Source organism: Anolis sagrei, chromosome 3 (genome assembly GCF_037176765.1).
Source record: "Anolis sagrei isolate rAnoSag1 chromosome 3, rAnoSag1.mat, whole genome shotgun sequence".
Lineage (NCBI taxonomy): Eukaryota > Metazoa > Chordata > Lepidosauria > Squamata > Dactyloidae > Anolis > Anolis sagrei.
Genome location: NC_090023.1, coordinates 136,647,084 through 136,670,241, shown reverse-complemented (window position 1 = coordinate 136,670,241; position 23,158 = coordinate 136,647,084). Strand labels below are relative to the sequence as shown.

Genomic DNA, 23,158 nt, shown 5'->3' with positions numbered 1-23,158 from the left:
GATGAAATTTTGGTGGGCCTAGAAAACTGTAGTCAACTTTCTCTAAGTATGCCTCCCAGGAAGTAAAGTACAGAAAGTGGGAGTCACAAAATGTAATTCTATCAATATTTTGGAAAGGGGTAGTGTAACCTTCACTAAATAGGTGTATGATCAGTGTGGTCATCAGAACAAACTAGCATATACTGCTCCAGAACATCAGTCTTAGATGTTGGAATTTTTCTCTGCTTAGAAAGCAATCTTGGCACAGCAAATATTCAATATCCAATCATATAAAATGAAGCAGTTATTTTTCCCCTGTAGAGATCGCGTTAAATCCTTATTTTCCCAATCCTCTCCCCCACCCTCCTTTCCTTACTCCCCAGGCCACCACTAACTGCTACTTATACTTGGCTATTGATTCTTAAAGCAAAAGAGCTTCTGGGACTCACTAAAGCCTATTTTGCAATTAGCCCCATGGGTGAGTTCTGATTTTCTGAATGAAAGCAATGTTAAAACTTTCCCAGTGGAAACATCTTAAAATCCTTGATGCCAGTGAAAAAAATATTAGGGTAAATGTGGAAATCCTTTAATCATATTTGGTATAAAACTCTCCTTGGCACTTGTATGGACTTCTATAAGGGAGGGGAACAGATTCCCAAGCAATTTTTAACTGCAACTTCCATTAGGCATGCCTATGACAGATAATGTTTAAGCGTTTATTCAATCAGTACTCCAAGACATATGGAGGTCCAAAGTTTCAAACCCATGATAAATTTGCATTTTACTCTTAGTTTTTGGAATATATATATATAACAATGGTGATCATTAAAGTAATAATTGCTACTGGCTAATGTAAAAAATATAGATCGGGTCAATGAGAAGGGCATTTTGAAAACCAATATTTGTTTTGGAATATTTAATAAAACCAATGTAAACAAGGGAGGAAAAGAAACATGTAAGTCTCAGTTGTAGAAGTATATTGTTTCTATTGTGCAAGTCCCAACTTCAAACTCTGACTTCTATTGAAAGAGAAGTAAAAGCCCTTTGCCTGAGAACCTGAAAAGTGCTTCCAGTAAAAATAGACAATATTGGATGTTATGGACTAATGGTTTGATCTGGTATCATCCAGCTGCCTGTAGATGTTAATTTTAAAACATTTTAAAGCAATAATTGTATAAAGCTATGAATAAAACTCTGTGTTTCTTAACTGTTAGTAGAGGAACATTTCCTCCAGAAAGCGACTTCACATATATGTTAGGATTCTTCTGGATACATAAGATCCTTTAATAGATTTTGATTACATAAAATCTGCATGAATGTCTTAGTGACTTGTAAACAGGAAATCAAATTACCTATCTGTATGGCTATATGAAGGAGATCTGATGCTACATTAGTCTGAGGCCAAGGGAGACAAGGAAGAACCCATGAATATTTCATGCCTCCTTTCCTTTAAAAAGCAGCAATAACTTACAGTTCTCCTTCTATTGCATTTTTTTTTACAAAGGTTCAAACATGGAATCCTGTTTTCCTATGTGGGAAAAATAAATCAAGCATTGCCAGGAATTTTTTTTAATTATCAGAAATTTTTGAAATTTGGTTGATAAAATAAGCTGGAAAAGCCCATTTTATTAGCTGATTAGACTTGTCGTTGCTTGGTATTTAATATATTGTTATGTGGTCATTTTGATACAGCGGGAGTAAAGAATTTACAAAAGTTTACCAGTGGTCATATTGAATAGCCTGACATTAATCATCATGTTCGATTATGCTTTCATAATCATATGCCAAAGGCTGTCTGCATTGTTTATATTTTATCATAACCATACTTTTCTACAAAGTAGGAAAGTTTTAATTTTAAAACATCATGTTATGCCATTATTTTTTTTATTGAACAGAATTCATTTAGTATGTAAGGTCCATAAGATCCTCTATTTTGAGAGGAGTCTCTGCCACTTTGTGACAGGAAAGCAGTCTAGTTCTGCCTTGCAAATTTTCTCTTGGAGGCCTTGCTTATTAGCATACTGGAAATGCTCTGGTGATGTTCTCATTTTATGCTTATTATATGGTTATGTAAATCTGTTTGTTCATTATTGAAAGACTCAATTGAAAACATTAATCTGATTTAGAGTAAAGCAATAGATGTCAAGTTAAAATTTCTTCTATGTGGCTGCTGCTTCACTGTAAAAAAAAACACTTTTCTTGCTTTACTGCAACAGCAAAGCAAAAACTCATGCTTTTAAAGTAAGGGAAAAGTCAAATAATATCTTCAGTCAAAGTAGGATTTGTGAAAATAGTGAACTTGGCAATACAAATAGATATTATTAATTGAAAAAATAAGCAAGTAACACCTACAGTTAGGTAATAACTGGAATGACATAAAGTATGCAAGACTTTTGGTTCTCTGGCACTCATCAGGCATAGTGGGACAGTGAGTAGGCAGGTAAAGAAACAAAGGAATCCCATAATAAGGGGCCATAAGAAGATATTGGTCATACATAACCAACACCAACCTGACAAAAGCACTTTGGAAACTTCTGAGTAGCATCCAAAAGCAGGTCCGCACAGAGCTCATACTGGCAATCCAAACAGGTGTAACTGGGACTAGTGGCTAGATTTGACATCTCAACAAATAAGTGCAGCTTGTTGTTCATTCGTTCAGTTGTTTCCGACTCTTTGTGACCTCATGGACCAGCCCACGCCAGAGCTCCCTGTCGGCCGTCACCACCCCCAGCTTCTTCAAGGTCAGTCCAGTCACTTCAAGGATGCCATCCATCCATCTTGCCCTTGGTCAGCCCCTCTTCCTTTTACCTTCCACTTTCCCCAGCATAATTGTCTTCTCTAGGCTTTGCTGTCTCCTCATGATGTGGCCAAAGTACTTCAACTTTGTCTCTAGTATCCTTCCCTCCAATGAGCAGCCAGGCTTTATTTCCTGGAGGATGGACTGGTTGGATATTCTCGCAGTCCAAGGCACTTCACGGTTTCGCTCATGACATCATTGAGGTGCTCAAGCTCCAGCGCCACGACAAGGAGGTGACCCTTTGCTGGAGCTAGCACAGTAATTTTAACTGTGTGAAGGCACTCCTGTCCACTGCTGAATGTGAGTTTTTGGGCTCATGACTGAATCCAGAAGTATGCTCAAGCTATGGACTATTTCTGGGCATAACCTGATTCATCTTTTGGTAACACCTCTATTTTGCCTGAATTAACCTTCAATATGTTTGCCGCCATTCATTCCATTGTTAAACATATTGATTTAGTGCCAAAATGAAATCTGCCCATGTGAAGCAGATAAATATAGCACTATACGGAAAATTGGAGCCCCCGGTGGCGCAGTGGGTTAAAGCACTGAGCTGCTGAGCTTATTGATCGAAAGGTCGCAGGTTCGATTCTGGGTAGCGGCGTGAGCTTCCTCTGTCAGCTCTAGCTTCTGCCAACCTAGCAGTTCGAAAACATGCAAATGTGAGTAGATCAATAGGTACCGCTGTCATAAACCTACACTTGTTGATAGATTCTATAAGCTAGCTGGCATTGCCCCCCCCCCCCCCCCGCCCGCCATGTGCAATGGGAAAATGCTGCCAATTGCAAGAAAAATAAGGTTGAACACTGTGAAAGCCGCCCACTGCATGGATATCAGCCTCCTTCCAGTAGACTTAAATCAAGGAAAAGTTAAATGAGAAGCACTACGCCTCTAAATGTTCCTCCAGCAGCAGCAATAACAGATAATATGGGATAAACACAAAATTAGGGACCGTATCCTGGGACATTGGGCCTGTCTGGGGCCCTTTCCAAACAGCAGCATAAGATCCCACACGATCTGCTTTGAACTGGGATATATGGCAGTGTGGACTCAGATAATCCAGTTCAAAGTAGATACTGTAGGATCTCCTGTCCTGATATTCTGGGTTCTATGGCTGGGTGGAAGGCCTTGTGGTCCATATTGCCATAGATTCCAATGCAAAGCCGATAATGTGGGATTGTATTCAGCTGTATGGAAGGGACCTCAGATATTTCAGTTCAAAGCAGACATTGTGGATTATTCTGCCTTGATATTCTGGGTTCCATGGCTGTGTGGAAAGGCCATAACAAAAAATAAATAAACCTTGAAAGAGACCACTAGCACGCCCATGCAGGAGAGAAAGTGCGATTTCTGACTGGAGCCTACTTTCGCCTGCGTTTTCTGAGGCGAGGACACAACGCGAAAGGCAGGGTCCCCGCGCATGCGCACAGCCAGCCAAGAGACGTTCCACGCGGGCAAGCCTTTCCCCGCCCTTTCCTAACAGCCGAATTAGCCGCCAGCGCGACAGTCCGGGGAACTCTATGGCGGAAGTGGGGAGGGCGCTCTTGCCGAGCTGGCTTCCGGTAGCGTGTGAGAGGCGGCTTGGCGGGGGAAGGGAGGGGCGGGGAAGGGAAGGGAAGGGAAGGGGCGCTGTGGTCGGGGCGGAGGCGGGGCCGAGGCCGAGGCCTCCTCTGCGCCGGGCGCCACCTGGGCCTCCCCCGAAAGGCCTCTCCCCCGCGGAAAGAACTTCGTGAAGGAGGAAAAGGAGGAGAGGAAGAAGAAGAGGAGGAGGGACCATGGCTGACGGCGCCGCCTCGACCCTCGCCGAGTCCGGCTGGTGAGGGAGGGAAGCGCCGCAGAGGAGAGGAGGGAGGGGGTTGCTTTGCGTTCTCCCTCTCGGCGCCCTTTTGTATACATGGCCGTCTCCCTTTGTAGACGGAGCAGCCTTGGCTCGCTCAGCAGAGGCCCTCAAACCACCCTTCCCTTGGCCTTGGCCCTCTCGCCTGCATCACAACTGTGGTGGTTGTCCTAAAGTTGGGAAATTTACACTCCCCTCTGCACTGAGATAGTGACACTTGGGGTTCCCAACGCCACAGGCCTCGTTACAATGACAGCATTATTTTACAGCCGTGTATACAATTACACTTGTGTGTATGGGGAACATCTATGGCTTTCGCGTGTAGACTTCGGCCTCCTCTCCAAAATATCGCGGGATGTTTAATCTCGTGGTGCAATAGTACAATGACAATAAAGCTATTCTATTCTATATACCAATAATAATACAATATAATAATTTTGTGTTTCATCTATATAAATAAAAATGTAATGTTCGTTTATGGGATTAACATAACTCAAAAACCACTGGACGAATTGACACCAAATTTGGAGACAATACACCTCTAACAACCCAATGAGTGACCATCACTCATAAAAGCACTGAAACACACAGCAGAAGAGAATTAAAAAACCAAAACACAGAAAATGCATTACAACGCATGCGCAAAACCACATATATACACAAGCACACATATCTACAATACACCGAACAACCCAATGAGTGACCATCGCTCATAAAAGCTCCCGGTGACGCAGTGGGTTAAACCCCTGTACCGGCAGGACTGAAGACCGACAGGTTGCAGGTTCGAATCTGGGGAGAGGCGGGTGAGCTCCCTCTATCAGCTCCAGTTCCTCATGCAGGGACATGAGAGAAGCCTCCAACAAGGATGATAAACATATCATCCGGGCGTCCCCTGGGCAACGTCCTTGCAGACGGCCAATTCTCTCACACCAGAAGCGACTTGCAGTGTCTCAAGTCGCTCCTGACAAAAAATAAAAACTCATAAAAGCACTGAAAAACACAGCAGAAGGGACTTAATAAGCCAATAAATAAATAAAATAAAAAAACACATTACAATGCATGCACAAAACCACATATACACAAATATATACACACACACATATACACACACAGATTACATATACATAGACTGGGCCACAGTAACGCGTAGCAGGGGATGGCTAGTATTACTAACAATATTACAGTATAGTGATATAGTACAATACAGTAATATATAATATTAATATTGTACTATTCTAATAATATATTGTATGTACATATAACTTGTAAGCCACTCTGAGTCTCTTTTGGAGTGAGAAGGGCAGCATGTAAATGTCATAAATAAAATAAATATATGCAAAGATATATATCCTAAATTCTAAAACGCTTCTGTAATCCCTTTTTGTTTTGTTTTGTAATCCTTTTAATTTCAGCACATGTTTTAACTGTTACATATTTTTGCCTATCAGTGACAACCTTCTGAATTTTATTAATATTTATTATTGTGTGAGTTTAATGTTTGATTTGGTTTTATGTTTATTATTAGCTACAGTATGGTCTTGGTTATCCAACATAAACGGGTTGGCAGAATGATTTTACAAATTAAGCATCAAAACATCTTGTTTTACAACAAATGGACAGAAAAAGCAATTCAATACACGGTAATGTTATGTAGTAATTACTGTATTTACAAATTTAGCACCAAAACATTGCAATGTATTGAAACAGTTGTGGATCTGGGCGGGAGGCAGACGGTGTTGGATAATACAGAACATTGAATCAGCAAAGGTTGGATAAGCAAGACACTACTGTATATTGTGTTCTTCTGTTGTAAGCCGTCCCGTTATATAAATAATGTTGTTGCTGTTGTTGTTGTTATTATTCTGTTACCAAGAGTTTTTGAGAAGGGATACTCAGCGTCTCACTACACTTGAGCATTTCCCCCACTTTAGTCCACTTTAAATCCAGTTTCTGCCTCCTGCAGAACTCTGGAGCTTGTAGTTTAGGGCGACCCAGGGCTTCTTTGGCTGAGCAGTTTAAAGGCCCCTCTCTAAACTACAAATCCCAGAATTCTGCAGGAGGCAGTCACAGCATATAAAAACGCTCAAGTGTTATAAGGTCCTGAGTATCCCTTCTCCAAAACCCTTGGGAACAATAATAATAACAACTCTATTCTTATACCGCACCACCATCTCCCCAAAGGGACTCAGGACAGCTTACATATGGCTAAAAATGCCTACAAAACAAAAGAAAAGCAATCCATTAAAGCAAAACCACAATTAAAATAAGAGCATAGTAAAATATATCAAGATAAAAACAAATAAAAAAAGAATATAAAACATAAAACTGAAGTGTTTTGGATTTTAGGATAGTTAGATTTGCATATAAAATAGCTTTATTGTTATTGGGCCCTTCCAGACAGGCTCTGTATCCCAGGATCTGATCCAAGTTTTTCCGTTTATCCCAGATTATTTGGCAGTGTGGAGTCATATAATCCAGTTTAAAGCAGAAAACCTGGCATCAGATCCTGAGATATAGGTCCTGTCTGGAAGGGCCCATTGTACTATTGCACAAGGAATTTAATTGTGATGAGGCCCTCACATTGTAGTGCCAGAATCTTTTGTTTGATTCCTGAAGCAGACTGTCTAACCAAAATATACATTTACATAGCAATACCAGTATATGTGACTTTCTGTTGACAATGCAACGGGAACACAGACATGCCTGTCTCTTAAGGAATTTGCAACCTAAATTTTGGGCACAACAGGGTAAGGGAAGGGAGAGCATAATGTCTTCAACTAACGTATGCAGATGAAGCAACCACATGATTGCTGACCATATCCAGTTTGTGTTTCAGGCCTCTGTTCAAAAGAGTGGGAAAGTGAGGTTTGGGAGGCAGGGAAAGGTTAGAAAGGGGAGTTGCTTTGTGATTATGGTAAGTGCCTCATCACACTAGAGCAGTAGTTCCCAAACCTTTTTTGACCAGGGATCGCTCTCCAACATTCGTACCAAAAGGATTATGAATCGGTTTTTGGTGAACTTTAGATTCAGTGTGGTTATTTGGGGTACCGATTCAGAAAATTGCATTGGATAGACCACATCAGCCCTAGTTTCTGATACAGATCACATGCCATCCAGTAGTTGCCATCTGCTCACCCACAGAAAACTGTATTTAATAAGCCTCAGCACTATAAGGTTTTGTGAGACAAGTCATTTTCATTGCAACAGTGTAGTAACGGTGGGGTCGTGGACCATATTTTAGTTCTCGTGGACCACTGGTGGTCCACAGATCACAGGTTGGGAACCACTGCACTACATACAGCATGGATCCACTTTAAATCCAGTTGCTGCCTCCTGCAAAATTCTGGGGTTTGCGGCTTAGTGAGGCCCAATACCTGTCTGGCTGAGCTGTTGAAAGGCCCTTCCCTAAACCACAAGCCCAGAATTCTGCAGGAGGCAGTAAACAGATTTAAAGTGGATCCATTCTCTGGGTGATGAGGATCCTAAGTTGTATTAGCAATGTAGCAGACTCTGTGGACTCTTGTGCCCTTCATAACGCTTGAGAATCTTTTCCATACAGTATCTTAGGATGGATCTACACTGCTATATAATCCAGTTTCTGAATCCAGATTATCTGTTTTGAACTGGATTATATTTGTCTACACTGCCATATTCAGTTCGAAGCAGATAATTTGGACTCAGAAACTGGATTGCCTTGTAGATAGAGCCTTAATCCTCTTAAAAGTAAGGCTTGTTCAGGGCCTCTTTTCTAGTTTGACAACAGGTAGTACATAGGTGTTTACTTACCAAGTTCTAATTGATTGAATTGATTTACTCTAGTTGGGAGTAATAATTGCATGTAACATTTCAGGGCTTCAAGTAAAAAAAAAAGGCTTCGAGACTTTAAAAATATAAATATTATTACAAATATTAGAGTTATACTCCATTCTATATACTGCTCTGCAGCAATTCTGTGTAGCAGGGACAGTTATGCCATCTCTATGTTGCACATGTGAGAGCTGAGGGTGAGAAAGAGGAGAGATCTGTTTAAAGGCATCTAATGAATTTGTGATGTACGCAAATTTTGCATTACCTTTTTTCTTGATTTGCATCTTTTTTTTTTTTGTAGCTCCTATACTTGCTCTCAGCTATAGATTTCTGGTGCTAATAAACACACTGTTACTTACAGGCAACACCTGAATATAATCTTTTAATTGGCTAAACAATCTTCTTTTGACTAACTTGTCCGGTTATTATTTGCCAATAATTCTGTATTGATGTAACCATACATTTACCCCCCTCGGTGGGTGAAGTAGATCGAAGTTGACTTTCCTTGGTCAGAATGCATAGCTTCTATGTCAAGCATGAGAAAACTTCAGATGTTTTGGATTTCAACCCCTAGAAATCCCAGCCAATTTACCAGCTGTTCGAAATTGTTGGAGTTGAAGTCCGAAACACCTAGAGGGCCCATGCCTGTCCCATATTGATGGTATAAATGGGCCACTGAGTGAAAAAGACATAGAACCTTCCATTTCACTTTTACTTATGTACACTCTGCTTCTCTTAAATCTATTTTTCACAAGCAAAGCCTCTTTTCTGAGTAAAAGTAAATCAGAGAATTTGTAGATAGCAAAAAGGCTACTGTAGAAGTCAAAACTGATACATTGTTTCATGTAGTTCTTTATTAAATAGATACGCTTAAGAGAAAGTTGTAAACTTTTTTAAAGTCTTAGTTTCCAAGATCAGCAGATTGCTTGAAAGGGGGTGAAGCACTAAGTAGCACCTGAGGGAGAGAGTTTAATGCTCTTCCTAGGCCAGTCTCCTCAATCTGCCAGTTGGAAATGCAGTATTAACCAAGAGGGAATAAACCTGTTTAGAACTGGAGCAAAAACTGATCCGTTCCAAATCAACCGTATAGTTTGTTTTTTCCCCTGGAAGTTGTATTTAGTAGGGCTGGGCGGTTTCGTTCGTTAATTTCGTAATTCGTTATTAATTCATATTTAAATTAGCTTGTGATCCGATATCGAGCCATGCAGAAGCAATTAAAAATTAAAACAAATTTTTCAATTTATTTCGTAATTGTTTCGAAATTGTTTCGTAATTGTTTCCGTATGTCTGGTGCAAGTTTTAGGGTTGTTGTTTGTTTTATCAGTGATAAAAAATAAATAATCACACCAACAGTCAACAACAGAGGGAGAGGGAAGCTTCAGAAGTTCCCCCTGTCCCATTTGGAGGGTTTTTTTTTTTGCATATTGTGCAATCGCGTCCGCCATTAACGAATCGATTCGTAATTGTTTCGTAATTTACGAAATTTCGTATATTTCGAACTTTTTTAAAGAAAAATTTCAGAATTCTTTTAAAAAACGAAACGCAAAAAAAACCTAAAAACGAATCGAGTTTAGAAACAAATTTTTCCATGGTTACCCAGCCCTAGTATTTAGCTTTGTAATGCAACCTTGATCCTTGGGCATTTTCGCACATTAAATTGCCCCTGACATATCCACGGGTTATATTAAAATCCATAATTTTGGACCCAAAACTGCCTTAGATTTATACTTAAGGTTCATTTATGTATGGGTGTATAAAGTAGTTTAATAGTTAAAGATGAAATAAATAAATGTGGCTCTAGATTGTCATACCATTTAATTACCCTTTAGGTAATAAATATAGTGCCACATCTCTTGGCAATTGGCCAGGATATTTTTTTTAAAATGGTGGTTTGAATGACCTGTGGACAAATTTTGGTGTATGAACTTCCAACTATGATCACTCTGTGATGAGAGATTAAGTATGGATCAACTTACAAACTAATGTCACATATATAATACCTTGCATTCTAGTATACAAATTGAATATTGCTCCATGATTTAAGATCTAACAGCAAGCTCCAAGAACTCCTACTTAACTCGTAGGAATTCTGCCAGGTGATCCAGGTATCTGATATTTGTAACAGTAGATCCTTTGTGGCCATGTCTCACATCAGGTTGAAAAAAGGTTTTACAGCACGTGAAAGATACGTCTTGTTCACCTATAATGAGTACTGTATATTCCATTAGCCACTGAAAATATCTAAGATTGTGAACTAATCTTACACTAAGGAATTCGGGGATTTGTTAAATGTTCTTGTGCTGATGACATTTTTTGCTCTGAAATTTTGACCACAACTAGGATGGGCATCCTTTTTGGTTGCTATGTCAGAGTACTCCTAAGGTGACAACGTGTTCCACACAAGTAGGGTTGAAAAGTGATGTATGAAAACTTTTGCTCAGATACCATGGTGATTGAGTCAGTTTATTAATATGGATGCAACTAGACCAGCCCTTCACATCAGGCAGACAAGCCAGCAAAACATCTGTTTGCTAGTAACTTTTGGGAACTTACTGGCAAGGTGCAATAGTTTATCAACAGTAAGTTAACAATTGATATACATATAAGCAGCGCAGTAGCAACTGCTACTCACAATGTTCAAATTAAGGTGGATATTTTTCACATTGTAATATATGTATATGATTCATTCATAGTCCATATTACATTTATCTTAAATATGGTAATGCCACATGCAGCCTTGGTAATTATGATCCCCATTAATTGTTTGTAATTTATTATACATGAATTATTAATACGACTGAGATTTTTAAACAAGAACTGGTCAGAGCATAATTTCTTGTAATAGTTTTTAAGCATATATTTATATAAGATGGTCAGTTTTAATTTGTAAATGCCATTGAGAACTAGCATAAAAACCAATAATAAAGTACTCACCAACATTTGAAAATCAATTTCTCTAGGTTAACACTGAGTCTTTTGTCAATGGAGTTTAAAAATGAGACTCAAGGCGATTTCATACTTTGTCCATGGGAAAGGAGAGCTTATTTCATCCCTACCATGCTTATTTTAAATCTTTTCCACCTTTTCCTTTAACCAATCAGCACTACAGGGTGGCTTCCATTGAATCTTTTGACCTCAAATCTTGCAGACTCTATAGGTCAGTGTTTCTCAAACTCTGCTCCTCCAGGTGTTTTGCACTCCAGCTGCTAGAAATCCCAGCCAGTTTACCAGCTGTTAGGAACTGAAGTCCAAAACATCTGGAGGAGCAAAATTAGAGAAACACTGGACTAGATAAACTTTCAGATATGGGTACACTGACATTATATCTCAATGCAATGATATGATAAATGAAAGCCAGAAATAAGGTTACTTCTATCTCTCGACATCCTGTCTCAGTAGTGGAGTGATGTAAGGCTATTAGACTACCAGAGCAATCTAAATAATTTATATTTACCAAACTCATCTGCATTGTTACATAGATCAGAGCTTCTTAATTCTTCTCCAGAAAGGAACCACTCCCTTTTCTGAGGAGAGTGGTGAAAGGCAAAAGCTTAGTCCATCCTGGGAGACGCTAAAAGAAGAATCAATCCTCTATTCTCTTTGCTCTTTTTGTATGCCTAGGTGGGAAAATAGCAATTGCCTGAAGCAAATTGCCCCTACAAACTCTTCTGATTCTTTCCCCTTTCAGTGGAATGACCACTGACTTATCCACAGATATCAAAATCCATAATTTTGGCCCCAGAACCTGTCCCCAATTTCTACATGAGGTTGACTTATACATTAGTATATATTGTAGTCTAACCTGAAGCCTTAGAGTTTGGTTGAGGAAACACAGGTTTATATTCCAGTTGTTCGATGTGTGTGGATTTTCCAAACGACAATCCGTAACATTCCAAATTGCCAAACAAAGTATTCAGGTTTCCGTGCTGTCCAGTATTACATCACATATTAACTCATAATATATCAAAACATAACATTCTACCATAAAAATGCTCCTATACTGTACCGAGTTTGAGAATGTGGTGTTGAGCTTCAGAAGAGGAACAAGTTGCTGATTGCAGTTTTTCTTGTGACACTGTTGGAATTTTATAGCATAGTGAAATCTGAGCCAGGTGAAATATATCCCCCCCCCCTTTTGCAGGAGGGGAAATCTTATTTACCTGTAGTGTTTTTCAGGCATTTTGAGAGAGGGGTTGGCATGGAGGTTTGGGAAATAAGGTGTAGACTAACTTTAGAAATGTGATAAAGGTGTGTGTAGTGTTTTAAAAGCAATTTTATATATGAGTTCATAGCTGCAAAATAATGTTTACAATGATATTTTTATATAGATTTAACATTTAATTTGTAAGAACAAACTAGAACAAATTCAGATGGGCACAGATTCAAATGCACAACTGGCAGAGCACCAGTATAATTTTCTTGTTAGAACTCATGGGATGAATGCTCTCTCTTGGTCTTACTGTAATGTCTTCGATAAACTCTTGTTGGGCATAATGTTTAGACACGTAGTGGTCAGTTATCTCCACATTGTTCCAGATATGTGATTGGCACCAGTATAATTTTCTTGTTAGAACTCATGGGATGAATGCTCTCTCTTGGTCTTACTGTAATGTCTTCGATAAACTCTTGTTGGGCATAATGTTTAGACACGTAGTGGTCAGTTATCTCCACATTGTTCCAGATATGTGATTGGTATTGAAATGGACTTTATTTTAATATTTTATTTATTTGATCAGTCATATGACCATTTCAAAATAGAACACGAGTCAAAAACAAGGCAACAAGGTGAAATGGACTTGAATGCTGTATTAGTTAGACAGCATATAAGTTCTTCAGGACTTCTTTTTATAACATTCTATATCACTAATCTTGATATCCTTCTGGTTCAGTAGCCTATGATGGATCTTTAGAATCTCATTTTAGAGTAGTTCCACTATAAGAAAGATTTCAGTTGTGATGCGGAGGGAATGTATACTAAACAAACAGCATGTTGCTGTAGATTATCCTGCAGTGTTCTGTCTTGTGTCCTCTCTTGCTCAGCATCTCCATTGAACCACCAGACTATGTCTCAAAATTTGGCGTGTGACACCGTGAATATACAGATAACGTCATTGTACTTTCCCATGTTCTAGGGAAGCTGTACAGGAGAGGTGGGCAACATGCAATATATTGCACTAAATACAGCTCTAATAAAAAGTCCTATGTTGCTACTTGATTTCATAGTGTCAGAAAAAGTAAACAGCATCTTGAAATTCAGTGGCATGGCATTGCAAAGAGGAACAGATTAACTTTGAAGTAACAAGTTTTCTTTGAAAAAGAAGCATGTGCTGCCAGTACACCAGATTCACAAATGGATTTGTGTTACTGGGTGTGAATGCTTGTAAATGACATGCAGGAGCTTGTAAATGACATGCATGAGAAATGATGCTTTTAAAGTGCAAACGCTCCCTGTTTTTCATTTTCATGCTGGCAAATCAGCAATCACAGCACAGTTTTCATTTTCATGATGGCAACCCCCACCTGCACATGGGTTCTTAAGTGTGCAAGTAGTTTCCAGATTGGTGCAGGTTGTCTGTCTGTGTAAAGGTTCTGAATAGTGGGGAATCAGTTATGGGCTAGCAATGAGCTGTAATGTGAAACAAACAAGATAGAAATCTGAGTTAGTGAATTCCAAGTATTTGAGGAGAAATTTCTGATAAGAGCACTGTGGTGGATTTACTGTTTTGGGAGGGAAAAGCTCTCCCAAGAATCTTACAGGCTAAAAGTTTTAAAAATATGTATTTGACTAGAGTTGCTGCAAAGGAAGAAACAAATCAGGTCATGGAAAAGCTGATTTTGAAACAAAAACAATAATTTATTAAGAAGACAGAAAAAGATAACAGTAGAACCCAACTGAACAATATAAGCTATTTCTCAAAGAAAAAAAAAGATGTGCTAAAAATCATACTCCTGCCCGGTCTAAGGGAGTTGGAGGGAAGTGCAGCTAAATTTAAGAGTTTACAGGCTAAAACATACAGGGATTTCCTCAACCTTCCTAGTTTTGTCAGGTGCCACCTAGAGTGAAGAAGGCACCTCTGGAAGGGCCAAACATGACAGTGTCATTCTATGTTTTTTAAAAAAGTTTCCACTGATGAATGCAAAGTACCCTCATGTACTCAAGGCTGATGTGAATACGACTTCTACCTGTCACCCTCTCAAGTACTAGTAATGACTATTGGATGGAGTTGCATATACGATAGTCATTTAAGTATAGACATTTGCCCCTTTTCAAATCCACACAGCATTACTCGACATCTAGAAAATACATAATCTTAGCACATGGAGTGTATCAATCTGAGATTTGTCAGACTCTCCATTCAGTAGATGTAAACAAGACAGTTAAGTACTGATTGCTCTCTTGAATGCAACAATGAGACCATTTCTATGTCAGCCAGAGAGAAGGGGGTTTGAAGTAAAAATCCAGTTTATACTTTAAATTGAGGTCTGATTTCTTCTAAGACGGCAAGGGATCCAGTATTTCATGTCCCACCCTGTCAGTATGTCTCTTACAATGAGTCCAGACTCTGCCAATAGGCAGCTCGCTATCTATCAAATCATAGTCTGTTTGCAATTCATATTTATAAAGCATAACTCAGCAGATACTTCTTCAGAAAACGGTGTCCTTTGGTAGTGCTCTTGGAAAACCTTCACACACATGAAAAATGTAAACATAATCAAAAGCATAAAATTGCAGGGAAACCAAGATAATACATTGAAGTGGGTGAGAAAACATTTTACCCTGATGATTACAGCTTGAGTCAAATTTCTCTGGGGCCGGGTGTTCAAGCCAGCGAGCACTACTGAAAAGAAAAGCTTTACCTACGCATTGTAGTTCCCCTGATAGAGAAGTCTGAAGCAGAGCTTTCTCTGAGAATTTTAATTCATGAACAGGAAAGGGAGAAAGTCTCCTTTGGGTATTTAGATCCTGAGCCATTGAAAGTAGCATCAGCATGCTAAATTGGCCATGAAAGCAAAATACGCGGCCAGGTAACTTTTCAAACAGTGTTAATTTGTTCTTTTATGGCTGTACCAGTTGAAATTTTAATATCCTCAATATTTGAAAATGTTTAATTTTAAAGGGTAAATCCATGTAATCCAGTTTTAGTAATCCAGTTATGTGGTTTCCAATTCATTGATCACAGTAATACATAGATTAACCCGGCGAGGATTGTTTTCAAACAAGCTGAATGTGAGTTGTGGATCCAGGGGTTCATCCAAGCTTTCTTCTTGTTTATTTAAAATTAATGGCTCTTCATTTAGATCAGGATATAGTGCTTATAAATGGAAAAGAACCATCTATTCACAGTGCCTCCATTAGGCTTTTGCACCATCTGTGACTAAGTTTCTTCACAGCATTGATCTGGTCACACTTATGCTACAGTGGTTCCCAACCTTTGGTTTTCCAGGTGTTTTGGACTTCAGCTCCAACAATTCCTAACAGCTGGCAAGCTGGCTGGGATTTCTGGCAGTTGAAGTCCAAAACATCTGAAGGACCAAAGGTTGGGAACCACTTCTTACTAGATTGTTATACTAGAATACAACAGTCTGTTCTGAATAGGTGTACTTGTTGGGGAACAAATTAGCTTGTTATTATCAAATACACCAGGTTGATCTGTTCTAGTTCCAATTCAAAGCATCTATAACAGTTTGACACTGCTTCGATTGCTGTGGCACAGCACTATAAAATCATGGGATTTGTAGTTTGGTGAGACATCAGAACTCTTTGGCAGAAAAGTCTAAAGACCTTGTAAAATCAAAACTACATCTCTCTAGAAAAATATTTACTTTCTCAATTACATTTTATTAGTGCAGTTAAGGTATTAGAGCCAGTGTGGTGTAATGACATTGGTTAAGTTATACACTCTCAGCCTTGGAGGAGGATAAGGGCAAACTACCTTCTGGTAGGTTCACTTTTAGGGTCACCATACATTAGGAATGACTTGAAGGCATACAACAACAGAAAGTTGTTTTTTTTTTTTTTTGCTGTTTCTTTTTCTTTCTTAATACCAATTTTATTTTTGTTCTGGGCATTATATTAACCCTAGGTACAATTCAGTACAATCACTTTTTGACATAGAGAAATGACACTTATTTACAGAATCACTGTAAAGGAAATGAAATGTAACATATTTGGATTGAGGAAGGAAGTTTTCCCTGTCACTGTAGGTACTATGCATTATTAGTTTGGCCTAGCTTATTAGTTTGAATAAACTAAATAATTTTTTTCTTTGTGAGCACCTTAGCGTGGCATGCTGTTTTCACTTTATCATTTTATTGTGAAGAGTTATGGATTTATTGAGACAGTTTTGGTGATAAGATGAAGAATGCCATGCTTGCTATATTATCTTGATACGAGGAACTGAGTTTGATATCCTTCATTGCCTTTGATAATTATTTCTCTGATGTTCAGTACTGAATATGTATTTTTTGTTTAGTCTTTACATTGTGTTAAATTAATTGCTTAGCTTTTATAAATTCAAATAGACATTTGTGTGATAAATAAATCTGAAAGGGTGTGTGTTTCCCATGTGTGTTCCTCTTTAGATAATACACAGTAGTGGCTGGTGGCATTCTTCTAAAATTCAAAAGCCATCTTTCATTAATTTGATTAACAACTACTTATATGGTTGTGTTTAAATTACTGCTGTTACTTACTGTTACTATTGTTCTCTGACATACATTTTATTTCCTTCACAGTGATTTTGTAAATAAGCCTCATTTCATAATTGTTCTTGATTGTACCTGGTGTTAAAATGTGTTTGCATTAGAACTGGAGTAAGTTGTATTTTTTCTTGTATTGAAGTGTCTAACACTGGCTGGGCTGGTGTGACTGGTCAGAATATTTTCATAATGATGATGATGATGAAAATGAACACATCAAACTCCTCTGGGACTTCCGGATTCAGACAGAGTTTTGGAGCACAATACTCCTGACCTCACAATTGTGTTGAAAAACAAAGTATGGATTGTCAATGTTGCAATCCCAGGTGACAGCGGGATTGAAGAGAAACAACTGGAAAAGCTGACACGATATGAGGATTTTAAGATCGAACTGCAAAGACTGGCATAAGCCAGTCAAGGTGTTCCCAGTGGTGATCGGCACACTGGGTGCAGTGCCTAAAAACCTTTGCCTGCACTTAAACCCAATCGGCGCTGACAAATTTACTATCTGCAAGCTGCAGAAGGCCACCTTACTGGGATCTGCACGCATTATTCCACATATTCCAGGTGTGGTCTAACCAAGGCAGAATATCTTTCTCATGAGTGACTACAGATGGCATAGCAACTGAAAATAGGTGAAATTCTATGCCATCTGACATCTTTAAACAAAGTGAGATCTAAGTACAAATTATAATTGTCTAGCAAGAGCAAAATACCATATCCATTTGTAAAAAAAGTGACCAAAACACCAACAGAGTTCTAAAAGATTGATTTAATACAGGGTTTTTCTTCCAGGGTCCCCTGGAACTTTAGGATTTATGTGAGAGGTCACTAATGTTCCTTGAGAGTTTGCGACTGAGAAAAAAAAACAGTAAAAAGGTTGGAAAAGGTTAATTTACTCCCATCATTCAAAACTTTGGCAATGGAGTTTTAGTATTATGTGAACAATAGATAAAGCATTTCACAGTTGGTTTCCACATTTCTAATATTTCTGTTTTATACATCAGTCCCTCAGGAGCTTTCACATTAACATGAATAGATGTTAATCCTTGCTTGTTGTTAGGAGTAGTACACAAACTGAGGCCAAAAATTACTCTTCTTTTTATATTCAGTACCTTGATTAACACTAGATTTAATTTTCTAGTTCAGTAATTGACATGGTTCTGAATCTGTGTAATCCTTTGTCAGATAATCCTCTCTGCTACTAACACCTAATGAATTTTTTTCATTTATGATGTTGTGTTTAGCACAAACTGTTAGCAGTCTACAACGTTATTGGAATTTAATAGGCTTCAAGCATTATGGATATGGAGTTGATATTTTGGTTTTCTGAATCTGAAGACAGATTTGCTGAAACTATATTGGAAATGTATTTAATACATTAAAAGCATGGGCAAGCTGCTGTGAAACAAATGTAATTTTCTTGGGGCATTTAACATTAAGTCCATAGGATATGTTGTTGAGACATTAATTTTTTACACTGGGATTACTATTGATCGAACAAAGTGTATATTTCATGAAATATAAATTGTGATAAACTATATTAACCATGACATTGTGAAAACTTGAGTGAAGAATCATTAAATAGTTTTTTATGTTCAGTTGCTGTGATAGTTTGAATTGGTTTGTTGACAGCCATTTGCTTTGACCAACTGTCTTGTTTCTGAAAAAAGGTAGTAGAAGCTGCCAAAAACTCCAGTTTTATAAAAGCTTATCTTTACGAAGTATGATGAGCTGGTGCAATATTGAATTTTGGTTTTGCTGCCTTTAACATGACCTTATAAGTAAGTCCTCAGTAGACAGTCCACTTTTTTAACTTCCTGTTTACCTTGCCGGAGCATAGCTAACTAGATCATGGTTACCTTCACAGTGATATCCTGAAAGAAATAAAAGAACCAGTTTCCAATTCATTAAACAGTCTGGACATTTGAGATTTTTTTTTCATTCTCTCGGGCCCTGTAAACCTTTTCCAAGATAGCTGACATTTAAGTGTTAAATTTAAAATTTGTACAAAAGGAGACCTTAGTTTTGGCTTTTTAGTGGGCTCACTTTCTATAGAAATCATAGTAAACTACCCTCAAAGTAATTCAGAGTGTATGTCTTGGATAGAATCCATTTTTAAATTTCATTTTGGTTTTGAATTAGTTACTTACCATGTCACAGCTCATAATGTATTATTGAACACTTCTCTGGGTGCATACGTTTAAAGTTAATTTTAATATGCAATGTTTTGTTACTTTCTATGTGGCGTAAAGGGCCACAGAAATCCTTTTGCTGTCTGAAATGTTGGATAAACATCCACTTAAGACATCTGAAACAATAGTATCATAACAGTGAATCAAGGTGGGTGGGTGTAATTGAAACTATACTGTGTAACATTAAAGTCTTGGAATAATCTTCTGAAATGGGACGAAAGAAGCATTAATTGGAGCTGACTGTTTCCTGAAAACATAAGGGAAACCCACATTAAGTTTGATCAAAATGAATGGAACTTGTTTACTGATTTACGTACATCTTCCCCATAGCCTTCCTGTATTTTGTAGCTTACACTCAAATCAATACGTTTTCCCAGTTTTTGTGGTAAAATTAGGTCCCTTGGCTTATACTTGAATATATACTGTAGCTACCACTACATGGACTATGCAACATCTGTTAATTGCCATGGAGTTTCGATCTTTTAGAGAAAGTGTATTATAATATACAATATCGTGCATAATTATATCGTATGACATGTGAATTGTAATGTTCTAGTTGTTTAAATATGATATTTATTTATTTATTTATTGTGTCAGGAGCAACCAGACATTTGTATTACATTTTTAACAAAACAAATAAACAAACAAACAGACAAAACACAAAGTTTGCAAGCTTGGAAGTTGATTAAATGTCCTTTGACCAGTAGCTGGCCACTTGGAGTCCCTCTGGTGTTGCCTCAAGAAGGTCGTCCATTGTGCATGTAGCAGGGCCCAGGTTGCATTGCAGCAGGTGGTCAGTGGTTTGCTCTTCTCCACACTCGCATGTCGTGGATTCCACTTTGTAGCCCCATCTCTGAAGGTTGGCTCTGCATCTCGTGGTGCCAGAGCGCAGTCTGTTCAGCACCTTCCAAGTCGCCCAGTTTTCTGTGTGCCCAGGGGGGAGTCTCTCATTTGGTATCAGCCATTGGTTAAGGTTCTGGGTTTGGGCCTGCCACTTTTGGACTCTCGCTTGCTGGGGTGTTCCAGCAAGTATCTCTGTAGATCTTAGAAAACGATTTCTTGATTTAAGTCATTTAAATATGATGAGTGATGCCATGATTGCTCACACTGGAAAGAGTTACATGATGCTAGTGTACATAGCATAATACATAGTGGTGGTAATAATAGACTGTTGAGACCAAGGTTTGAATCCCTGCTCAACCACTGGATCACAGGGTAACCTTGGGCCAGTTTTCTGAGCACCAGGAAGGAAAAGGCAACCCTCCTCCCTGAACAAAATACTTCCTAGAAAACTCATTGATATAGGTACATTCTAGGGCCACCATCAGTCAGAAATAACTTGGGGGTGCCCAAGAACAAACATTTATAGAAACATTTATGTATAGTTTTGAATTTGATTGCTTTGTGAATCATGCAGTAAGACAGTAGATTATATTATGCTACATTTTCTGATAAGTTTATGATTCTGTGATAACGGAGTACTTGAAAGTAAGTCTCATTCAACTTAATGCCTGATTGCTCTACTTAACTGGTAGACTTTGTGAAATAGGAAAAAACATATTCAACATCTTTTTTCTATTTTAGGGAAATCAAGCTCCAGTCTATACAATGGCTGTGACTACATTGAATAAAACTAGCAATAGAACTGATGGTGAAGATTGAATTTTGCAATTGTCCCTAGTTTTAAAAGCCTGTTTTTACGAAATCAGGATCTAATATGCAGCAATGGTTCCACCCAGTGGTTATTCCATAGCTATGCATTATGACTTCTAGTCTACATTTCACACAAGAATTCTTTAGTTTAACATTTGACTAGAATATAAAGTGCTAGAATATTGCTGGGTTTTGAACATTGTATCATATTCTGACTTAGCTTACCAGTTTCTCTTTCAAACCATTTAAAAATTATTTTGAGTGGTTCTGTGGAATGATCTGCAGAAGTACTTGTTGAATATAAATACAGGTGATTATGTATAATGGTAAGTCGATTTACCAGTAAATTTATTTTATTGAAATATTAAACCAAGAATCATAGTTTGACAAATTAAGATTAAGAAAAAAGAAGTTAACTAAATTTCTGTGCTTTTTGGTCAGTTGCTTTATTTAAAAAAGCTTATTAACTTGATGAAAAATAGCAAGAGCAATTTACATTACTGAATATTGGACAGTGCCTCTTGATTCAGTGCACTGGTTCAAAGTTTTTTTCTTCTTTTTTTCTTTATTTATTTATAATTATAATCTTAGCCAGGTTTTCTCACAAAATTAAATTAATGTGTTAAAAGATAAATGAGTTAATCTGTGATGTAAGAAATGTTTTCAAACATTTTCACTTGTCTTTTGACTTCCTTCATAATTTATTTATTTTATTTTATTATATTTATTTCCATCCTGCTATTCTCTCTCTATAGAAACTCATAAAATTTTCCTTTCTTGAATTTTGCTACAAGCTCCACATACTAGTGAAAGTTACATTATTTGTGCTTATTAGATTTAAACATGATCAATTCCTCCCCCCACCCCCCTTCATCATTTTTTAAATTGAATTGAAGCATGACATGGCAGTTACATGAAGCTGAGATGAGACTAATCCAAATAGCGTTTTGATTGCATTAAGACCAAGAGTTTGTTCACACCTCAAACTGAACCTGTTGATACTTGATAAATTGCACTTACATATATGCATGAACCTGGAAAAACACTGCCTTTATTCTGTCTCCAGAGGTGTCACCTTTTGGTCACCTTATGGTGAAGCTCTCAGGATATTATACATTTCACTATTGGATAGCAGACAAATCGTTGCAAGGCAGATCTTGCATTTCCAGACCTGCCTTCATCATCGTTATTGCATGCCTTAAGTGTTTCCAACTAAAATGAACTTATTGGCAGGATTTGTTCAGTGGGAGTTTGCCTTCTTCTGAGCCCGAGAGAGGGTGGCTTGCCACTCAGTGGGTTGCCATTGCTGAGTAAGGATTCGAACTCTGGTCTGCAGAGGTGTAGTCCAGCATTTAAACCACTATACCATGCTGGCTCTCTTCATCACTCTGCTACATGATAAAATACTTGGTTCAGATGCACTTAGAAGTTTATTCTGCCTCTGTGTGCCAGTTATCTTACTTCTAGATCAACAGCAAGCTTTAGTATGCAGCTATGCTTATACCAACCAAATTGTGGCTTATGCAGAAACAAATTGCAAAAACTACACTTAAGCAAAACTTAATGCATTTTGCATTGGGATATTCTACTTTATTGCTAAAATAGAAATAGGAGGGTGTGTGTGTGACCGGGGGGGGGGGGGGTGAAATTAGAGCAGGAGAAAGTGCATATGTCTATGTCAATTTCTGATCTGACCCTTCAGTATGAAAACAGTGTTTCTGTTGTCCATGCAATTTCCACACTTTTTAAATACACAGTCTCTGAGTTACAAACATCCGACTTACAAATGATTCATGGTTAAGAACAGGAGTGAGACAATAGGAAGTGAGAGAAATGTATGCATAAGAAGAAAAATTCATTCCAGGGAGAATTAGCGTGGGTAAAGGTGTTTCCACCTAAGCTTTCTCACCAATCCTTGTTTCCGCAAGAAGCCATTTTTTTCAAAATTCAGTTATCACAGGGACAGAAAGTGAGGTGAAATCTTCTGAGCAGAGGCACAGACAGTAAAACAAACACCACAGGGGTGTTAATCTTTCCCTGTGCTATTCAAAGATAGATAGATAGATAGATAGATAGATAGATAGATAGAAAGATAGATATGGCTGGAGTAGAACTTACAATTGTACCTGTTCTGACTTACATACAGATTCAACTTAAGAACAAGCCTCTATAACCTATCTTGTTCATAAC

General features: G+C 38.0%; 1 protein-coding gene and 1 long non-coding RNA gene across 3 annotated transcripts in view; one reads left to right on the top strand and one right to left on the bottom strand.

Moving 5' to 3' along the window:
- Positions 1 to 543: 543 nt before the first annotated feature.
- Positions 544 to 4,161, bottom strand: LOC137096743 (uncharacterized). Its single transcript, XR_010909704.1, has 2 exons — positions 4,079 to 4,161; positions 544 to 3,414 (listed from the first exon to the last, which is right to left on the bottom strand). It is a non-coding gene; the product is annotated as an uncharacterized lncRNA (long non-coding RNA).
- Positions 4,162 to 4,401: 240 nt separating this feature from the next.
- Positions 4,402 to 23,158, top strand: part of TDRD3 (tudor domain containing 3) — an 82,177-nt gene continuing 63,420 nt past the window's right edge. For both annotated transcript variants that reach the window (XR_009631069.2, XM_060769385.2), the window contains exon 1: positions 4,402 to 4,592. Coding sequence is in view for 1 of the 2 variants with exons in the window: in XM_060769385.2 (XP_060625368.2) it covers positions 4,552 to 4,592 (41 nt within the window). In the remaining variant the exon portion in view is untranslated. The remainder of the gene's footprint in view (positions 4,593 to 23,158) is intronic.